The sequence below is a fragment of the Ursus maritimus genome, unplaced genomic scaffold, assembly GCF_017311325.1.
Source record: "Ursus maritimus isolate PB19 unplaced genomic scaffold, ASM1731132v1 scaffold_14, whole genome shotgun sequence".
In the NCBI taxonomy this organism is placed as follows: Eukaryota; Metazoa; Chordata; class Mammalia; order Carnivora; family Ursidae; genus Ursus; species Ursus maritimus.
In genome coordinates, this window is record NW_024423786.1 from 43519390 (window position 1) to 43528102 (window position 8713).

At 51.8% G+C, this 8713-nt stretch overlaps 1 protein-coding gene across 1 annotated transcript; it reads left to right on the forward strand.

Moving 5' to 3' along the window:
• Window positions 1-145: 145 nt before the first annotated feature.
• LOC121102421 (hyaluronan and proteoglycan link protein 4-like) lies at window positions 146-1498 on the forward strand. Its single transcript, XM_040628250.1, has 3 exons — window positions 146-149; window positions 372-704; window positions 1107-1498. Exons 1-3 carry the CDS (start codon window positions 146-148, stop codon window positions 1496-1498), a joined length of 729 nt encoding a protein of 242 aa, XP_040484184.1.
• Window positions 1499-8713: the final 7215 nt, after the last annotated feature.

The following is an 8713-nucleotide window of genomic DNA, read 5'->3' on the forward strand; positions in this document are numbered from 1 at the left end:
GAGGGAAGCTCCTAGTGCTGGGGGAAGGTCAGAAGCACTAAAGACTGAAGGGAGAAGTGTTGTGGGGGCTGGGTTTTGAAGGATGAATAGGAGTTCAACAGATGGAAGAAGTGGATAAGCAGAAGTCTCCAGTGGTGGAAAGGGGATGGGTAGGATTAAGTATTTTAAGAGGGAGGGTCAAGTGAATCTCAAGCTCAAGGCAAAGGGAATCACAAGGGGTGTGAGCTTGGGAACAACGTGGTCAGGTCTAAGTCCAGAATGAGGGATGGAGTGGAAAGTCTAGGTTGAAGAGTCACGCAGCACCCCAGATGTTAGGTGGGTAGGGGAGGGCTGGGATTCCCGAGCTAAACCCCCTACGTACGCCCTCCCAGGAGTTGTCTTCCCTTACCACCCCCGTGGAGGCCGCTACAAGTTGACCTTCACGGAGGCGCAGCGCGCCTGCGCCGAGCAGGACGGCATCCTGGCGTCGGCAGAGCAGCTGCACGCGGCCTGGCGCGACGGCCTGGACTGGTGCAACGCAGGCTGGCTGCGCGACGGCTCCGTGCAGTACCCGGTGAGCCAGCCCCGGGAGCCCTGCGGCGGCCTGGGCGGAGCGAGCGCCGGGACCGGCGGCGGCACAGCCTCCGGGGGCGTGCGCAACTACGGCTACCGCCATAACGCCGAAGAACGCTACGACGCCTTCTGCTTCACGTCCAACCTCCCAGGTGTGTAGGCCCCGCCCCTAGGGAGGAGACCCCGCCCCCACAGGCTCCGGTCCGCCCCGCCAATGAGGCCCCGCCCCCAGAGAGAGCCCTCTCCCGGGTCCCCCTCCCTCTCAGTCTCTTTCCCACCCTCTCAGTTTCCTCCTCTTAGCCCTTCTCTCCACTCCGGCCCTCGGGGGTCCAGACTAGGATACCCCACCCCCGGACTGCCGTGGCGCAGCAGTCAAGCATCGCCTGTCACCAACACTGCCCTGGCGAAGGCTAGGGTCCAGGACTGCAGGGGAGAGGGTACTCCTGTGCCTGGGGTCCTGGGTTGCAGGCATGTGGGAGGTGGGAAGCGTCCTGAATCCCGAGGAGGCCAGATCCCGGGAGTGGCCTTAACCACTCTCCCCCACTCCACTGCAGGACGTGTGTTCTTCCTGAAGCCGCTGCGGCCTGTGCCCTTCTCGGGAGCAGCGCGTGCATGCGCGGCGCGCGGCGCGGCCGTGGCCAAGGTGGGACAGCTGTTCGCTGCGTGGAAGCTGCAGCTGCTGGACCGCTGCACCGCGGGCTGGCTGGCCGACGGGAGCGCGCGCTACCCCATCGTGAATCCGCGCGCGCGCTGCGGCGGCCGCCGGCCGGGCGTTCGCAGCCTGGGATTCCCCGACGCCACGCGCCGCCTCTTTGGCGTCTACTGCTACCGTGCACCCGGCGCGCCGGACCCCGCACCCGGCGGCTGGGGGTGGGGCTGGGCCGGAGGCGGCGGCTGGGCCGGAGGCGCGCGCGACCCGGCTGCTTGGACCCCGCTGCGTGTCTAGGCTCTGGGTGCAGTTGGTTGGGGTGCTTGGCGGCTGGCCGAGTGCTCTGCGGTCTCTTGGAGACAGACCACGTGACTGGAGACTGGCCACGCCCCCTGCGGTGCCCTGCAGGCTGACCAGGCCTCCTGTGGTCTTTGAACACTGGCTGCTCCCCCCTGGGGTCCTCATAGACTGGCCAGTTACGGGAGACTGATCAAGCCCCCACCTCTCCTGGACAGTGGATTTCCCCTCCTCCCTCGACTTTCCCCAGGAGATGGGGCATGCCCCCTGAACACCCCTGGAGGCCAACAGACCCTGAGGTCTCCTGAAGACTGGCCAGGCCTCCCGAGGCTACTTGAAAACAGACAGAACCCCCCCCCCCCGCGGTCTCCTGGAGGCTGGACCCCCAGGATTATCTGGAGATTGGCCTCAGGCCCTCTGCACCTCCCTGGAGACTGAAGACTGATCCCTTATGGTCATCTGGACACTGAACTCTCTTCCCCCTCACATGTAGAGAAAACAGAAACCTCGGAGTTCACCAGGTGATCACGTGCCTGTGGTTACATGGAGACTGGGCTTCTGTCGTCTTCCCTGTGGTCACCTGGAAATTGGGTATTTCCATTCTTCCCCCCTCCCCTGCGAATCTCTCGAAGTTTGCAGAATAAGAGGCCATGTTCCCAGGTCACTCTGAACAGCCCCACCCTTCCAGGGGGAGACCAGTCTTGTCTGTCACCACTAAAAGAGATTGACATAACCCAGCTGGCTCGCATGACTGGTGGCCGTGCCCCACCCCTCAGGTATCTCTCTGGAGGGAGAAAATCTGCTCCCACCTGAGGGACGGCCTCTTTCCTGGCTGTCACCAAAGAGACCATCCCCTGGGCCCAGGGATCTATAGGATCCCTGTCACTCACTATGGAAACAAGCTGTCCCACTTCCCATTGTTACCACGGCGACCAGCCCAACTTCTACCTGTAACCTAGTCACACAGCCCTTCCCTCATCAGTCACACCCATGGAGTTAGTGCCTCCCTCCTCCAGCTGTAACCATGGATACCACACGTTTCCCATCTCACCTCTGGGACACCGGAGAGCTACAACTCAACTTCTGGATGTCCCGATTTTTACCAACAGCCATGAAGACCACCCTCCCCTCCCCCACTCTCCCGAGAGTGACCCAACATTCAGTTCTCCAGCTCTCACCGTGGGAACAGGCTGCCCCTTTCCCAAGTGCACCCCAGCTCCTTGCCACCCTCCAAACTCTGCCTCGAAGCTGCTTAAACCCCATAGATGTTGCCACGGAGACCAAACTCTGGTATTTGAGGTAACAGAACACCTTTCCCCCTAGGCTTTCCCAGGTCAGCAGGGCCCCGCCCCACCAAACTATCACCATAGAGACTGTCAGCGTTGTCCCCATGACAACCAACTCCCAGTTCTCAGGAACTTCTTACCATGGGCCGGAACTGCACCCCCTTAGTGCTTCATGTCTGGCCCTTAACCAGATAGGCCCAGCCCGGGCAACATCCGCAGATATGGCTGGACTTCTGGAGCCTCTGGACACCCTCCGTTTGCACGCTAACTATATCCCAGACAACAGTGCACGAGACGCCCTTGCAACCCCCAGGTGTTTGCATTGCTGCCGTACAGATGAGCAAACCAACCCTGGCAGCCCTGGCCCTTCATGCCGTGCAAGCACTGGGCTTCCCCCTTGCCTTCTGACACCACAACTCCATTCTCATTGAGCTCCTCTCTCCTCTAACTGCCCCCTGCCCCACATTTCACTCCTTAAAGATCCAGGAGAGATAGAATGTTTTTAAACTTCAAAATCCACAGTGAGCTCCAGGTTCTAAAAGGCAATTTGTGCTAAGAAGTTAGGACCCAGCCAGACACCCCCACACACACACCCAGTATTGAGAGCCAGCTCAGGAGAGATGGTCCACGAACTAAGCCACCCCAGCTATGGGAGACTTCAGCTCCAAGGTCTTCCACGGAATAGCACTGAGGGCCCTCCTGGACACACACCCCCCACCTTACTGTCACATCCATCTTGAGCAAAACCCATCTGTGAGTTTTGGAATCAGGTGGGCTTGGTGTGAATCCTGCCTCTGTAACCAAGTGACAAACCCCGTGAGCCTGTTTCCTCCTCTGTACCAGAGCTGTTCTGAGGTCCCAGTGAGTGCAAAGCATACAGCAGGGGCTCAATAAAAAAAAGTGTGTTTTGTTTTGTTTTGTTTTGATGAATGAGAAAATGAGGCAGCCGGTGAGTAATTGCTTCATAAACGCACTTGGGTGAACAAAATGTTTCCCAGCTGGGGGTGTGTGGTAATGATTTGGTTGGGAAGCATCCCCCCTCATTCCTCAGGACCGTCTTTGCTCCCTAATTTCTCCCCCTCTGCCTTCCCCCATTCTGCCTTCACTCTTTTCCTTGCATCATCCCCCACGTGTCTGGCCCTTTTCAGCCCTGTCCTGATGGGGTCATTGACAAATGCAGCAGTTCCTCTCCATCCCCCAGGCACAAAGTGTGCAAAACTGGATGGAAAGTTCTTGCACCAAGAAGGCAGAGAGGTTGCAAATTTTCCCTGGTGCGGAGGTGGAGTGGGGGTGGGGGGATCGTGGACGGAGAAACAGTGAAAGTTTCTGGGATACAAGCAAAGGGAGAAGAGAAAAAAGTGTAAAAGTGATTAGACTGTAGACATGAGGAAGTCGATGTTTCCGCTCATCCTTCAATACCAGATGTGAGAGAGCTCCTAGAGCCTCAAACCACTCATCTGATTGCAGGGCCCAGCCCCTTGGTGAGACTGCCTTGGGCTCCAGTTGGACCTTTGCTTCCTTGAATAGGGGAATGGTAGGGCATATTTCCAGGGATGAGTGCATGGGATTTCTTTCATCCCGCTCCCCCCCCCCCCATCATCCTTTCTCCCTTCCTAGGTTCCACTTTCCTAGTTTTGCCATGAATATGTAACTTTCACCACCCCCTTCCAGTTCAGCCAATGAGTGCTGTGGCACACCTCTCTGGAAAACCTGATTGGTTCAGGGAGGGATAGGGAGGCAGGCCGACCATGTGATTGAGTCCCTGCGATTTTGGTGAACCAGCTGGGTCAAGGGAACCTTCCTTCTGCTGGAGTTGCTGCACTGCCGGAGTTTGGAGGTCTCCAGGGCCCACCTGAAGGAGAGCTAAGGGATGGCAACCTGGATAGAACCCTTCCTGACGCCCGATATTCTGAAAAATCACTCTTTCCCATCCTACACCACCCAGTTCACTGTCCAGAGACATCCAAAGTTACTTACAAGCCCTTGCAGAGATGTTTTATGTTCATTCAAGCAAACATGCATATGTTTTCCCCCATTTTACACAAATGGCATTTCTACAACTCACACTGTTGTAACATATCTAGTTACAAGACATTTTTGTCATCCCCAAAGGAAACACCATAAGCATTAAGCAAAGGCTCCCCATTCTTCCCTTCCCCCTCCCCTCTGCCCTGGCAACTGCTTATCTACTTTCTGTCTCTATAGATTTGCCTATTCTCAATATTTCAGATAAACAGAATCATATGGGGCACCTGGGTGGCTCAGTCCTTTGGGTGTCTGACTCTTGATTCCCGCTCTGGTTGTGTTTTTGGGTGGTGGTATGGAGCCCTGCATTGGCTCCAAGCTGGGTGTGGAGCCTGGTTAAGATTCTCTCTCTCTGGGGGCGCCTGGGTGGCACAGCAGTTAAGCGTCTGCCTTCGGCTCAGGGCGTGATCCCAGCGTTAGGTGATCGAGCCCCACATCAGGTTCCTCCACTAGGAGCCTGTTTCTTCCTCTCCCACTCCCCCTGCTTGTGTTCCCTCTCTCGCTGGCTGTCTCTCTCTGTTGAATAAATAAAATCTTTAAAAAAAAAAAAAGATTCTCTCTCTCCCTCTGCCCCTGCCCCCCGCTCTCACTTTCAGTCAATCAATCAATGGAATCTTATGTGTCATTTTGTGTCTGGCTTCTTTCACTCAGCATGTTTTTGAGGTTCATCATGTTGTGACATGTATCAAGACTTTATTCCTTTTCATAGCTGAATAATATTCTGTGGTATGCATATAACACCTTTTGTGTACTCGTTCATCAGTTAATGGACATTTGGGTTTTCCCACCACTTGGTGATTGTGAATAATGCCACTACAAACATTCATGGGCCATGAATACTTTTAAAGTCATTCTTCTTTTACTTAATGCTATATTTTTGAGATAGTTTCAATCACCATATGAAGATCCCCCACCCCCACATTCTGTTGAAGGTTGGCCGAGTATTCATTGGACGCACCATAATTTTTGTAGCCCATTTGTAGTAGACGTTTAGATTCCCCTGTTTTGCTCTTAATAATAAGTACCCACATCACCTCACACAAGTGCAACTAAAACTGGAGAATGATATCAGGAGTTGTTCAATCAAGGAGTCAAACTTACCATTTTGATAGCGACCTCCGTCCCTTCTTAGAGGTGGGGCCCATTTATACCCCACCAGTAATAGATGTACCTGCCTCTTTCCACACATCCTAATCAGCATTGTGTGTTATCACTTTTTATTTTAACCAACCTGATAGGTAAAAAAAAAAAAAAAAAGTATCTCATTGTGGTTGTCACTTGCAATTCTCTTATTACGTGTGAGGCTGAGCAAACATTCTCCACTTTGACCTCGGGTGCAGTGGTTGAGGAAGTCATAAGTCATTCGCACTTTGGGTATGTCGTCATCATTGATCAAGGCAAGTCCCCTCTCTTGCTAGATTTATTTGATTCTCTTTTAAAATACACTCTTCTTTGTTCATCCTGGTGTCCTTGCAAGATGTGTGTTATTTTGTTGAGTAGATGTTGTAGTTTAAGAGCATCTGTATTTCCTTTTCTATCAACTTTTTATTCATATACTTTGCCTATTTGGCTATTATATTAGTCTTTTTTCCCATTAGTTTGTAAGAGCTCTTTATGTATTAAGGCAAGTCTTCTATCTCTGATTTGAAAAATTGTCCGCAAGCTTGGCATTTACCTTTTAACCTTGTTTATGTTGTTTTGTTTTTGCCACTATTGCTTTTTAAATAAAGCCTAAAGTCCTCGCTGCAGCCTCTGTGGCCCCAAGTGATCCGTGCTCTGCGTCTCTGACCTCATTTCCTCCCGCTATCTACCTCTATCTCTCTGCTCCAGACACTGTGGAGTCCTTGCTGTTTCTCAAATAACCCATGTCCTTTCTGCAAGAGGATGTTTGCTTTTGCTCTTCCCTCTGCCTGAAATTGTCTTCCTTTCTTCCTCTCCTCATCTGGTTAACACTACTCCTCCTTTAGATTCTATCCACCTCCTGTAGGAAGCCTTCCTTGACCACCTCTCAGGGGCCATGTCTGTCTTGTTCCCCATTATCTCCCCAGTACCCGGCACAGTACATGGCTCATAATAGTTGCTCAGTAAGTACTCACTGAGTGAATAAATGAAGAAAGGTCGCAGGAGGTAACAGGCAGGTTGAACTGTTAAAAAATTTTATTAAAATGTCCAAGAAGTACATTAATGTCCACAGTGTCAGATACCACAGACCCACAGAACACTGCAGCTCACAGCGAAACCAGCAGAACCTGAAGCTGTTCACACGCACACACACTCACACGCATGCCACGCACGCGGCACACGCAGACACACACACACATCCCAAAGGGAAAGACTAAAAGACAAACCACCCACTTTAGAAAAGACCAGAGACCCCTCCCACCCTGGAGCTGGGGTGGAGGCAGAGCAAGGGACTAAGGGGGCCAAGGGCAGGGAACATAAACCAAGACCCCCCCCAAAAAAGTTGCATCCCCAGCACCACCCCCAAAGGAAAATTATTTTATGGCATGAATTACTGAAGATGTGTTATTATATTTTTTAAACCAAAAAAATTTATCAAAGCAAGAAGGCAAATATACATCCCTGGGCTTTCTCTATAACTAGAAGGTGGAACAGTGGATAATGTCTATAGCAGGGAAGACTGACATCCATGGTCAAGGTTAAGGGTCTAGTCTGCACTTCTCAATCTTTTCCTAAGTCTGCCTGTGCATGTGAGAGAGTGTGATTATGTTTCAACCCCCTCCCCCAAGGTAAAGAGCAGTATCTGGAGTCAGAGAGGAAGGACCAAATCCTTGCTCCTGTCTTGGCTGTGACTTCAAACCAGTGCCTTTCTCTTTTCTGAGCCTCAGTTTTGTCATGTGTAAAATGGGGAAACAATGGTTCGAAAATCACCGGGCTGTTGAGAAGATTCAAGGAGATAGTGTGTGAATCCTTAGCACGGTATAGACTGCATAGTTTCAACTATGATTATTACTCCCCAGGAGGAACATAGGCTCAAAGAACACATTTCTTTCTCTACTGAACCCTTGAACCATATGTTTGCTTATTTTTCTTTCCTGCAGAGGGCCATTCCCCATTGTGGTTTTTAACACAAATCCACAGATTTTGCCCAGAGTAGAGGAGTTGAAAGTGGACAAAACATGGAGGATAAGCTGTGGGTGTTTCCTGCCAGAGATCAGGGAGCTGAATCCTGGCCTTTGGCCTGGAAAGTTCTTTTACAGGTTGCAGATCTGGGGGAACAGATTTCCCACTTAAAAGCTTTTTTTAAATGATGAGAGAAAAACGTGTGTGTGTTTTCGGTTTTAACACTGTGCATTTCTCTACAACATGATCGCAGGTAGATGTCACTACTTCAAGTTTTAAGCGTTTCTAGTCTGCCGGGCAATGAATGGAGACAGATGGGGCAGGAGTAAGAGAGGGACCCAGGGCAGGGGCACTACCAATGTCTCTTGAGGGACGAGTATGGGCACTGAGCTAGAAAACTTGGCACCTCCTCGGTCCAGGAAGGAGGTTCTTTGTCTCCCTGAGAGATGGAGGGGGAAGAAATCTGGGCTCATCAAGCCCTAAACATCCTCTCATCTGTGTGTGTGAGACCGATTCACCACACATACAGAACCGCCAAATCTCAGCTCTGGACTCGACCTGGGAGGGTAAGCAATACACCTTCCCTCTATTGCCCATATATTGCTCTGACTATTCTGACCCCTAACACTGAGGGCACAGAAGGAGGTTGTTCTAAAACATTCCTAAAACTCAGCACATGGGAGTTCCACACTCCATTTATCCAGCAAGACCAGAGACGGAACTTGGGCTCAAGTCCAGGGTGAAGGAAGAGCAGCTGTCAAGTTCAAGCAGTGTGCTTTCAACTCCCAAAGCCAACAACCTTAACGAAAAGCTTTAGCCT

Excerpts from the sequence above, each read along its gene's own strand:
- LOC121102421 (XM_040628250.1), top strand. Across the intron at positions 705-1,106 it reads CTTCACGTCCAACCTCCCAG|GACGTGTGTTCTTCCTGAAG; the intron begins GTGTGTAGGCCC and ends ACTCCACTGCAG.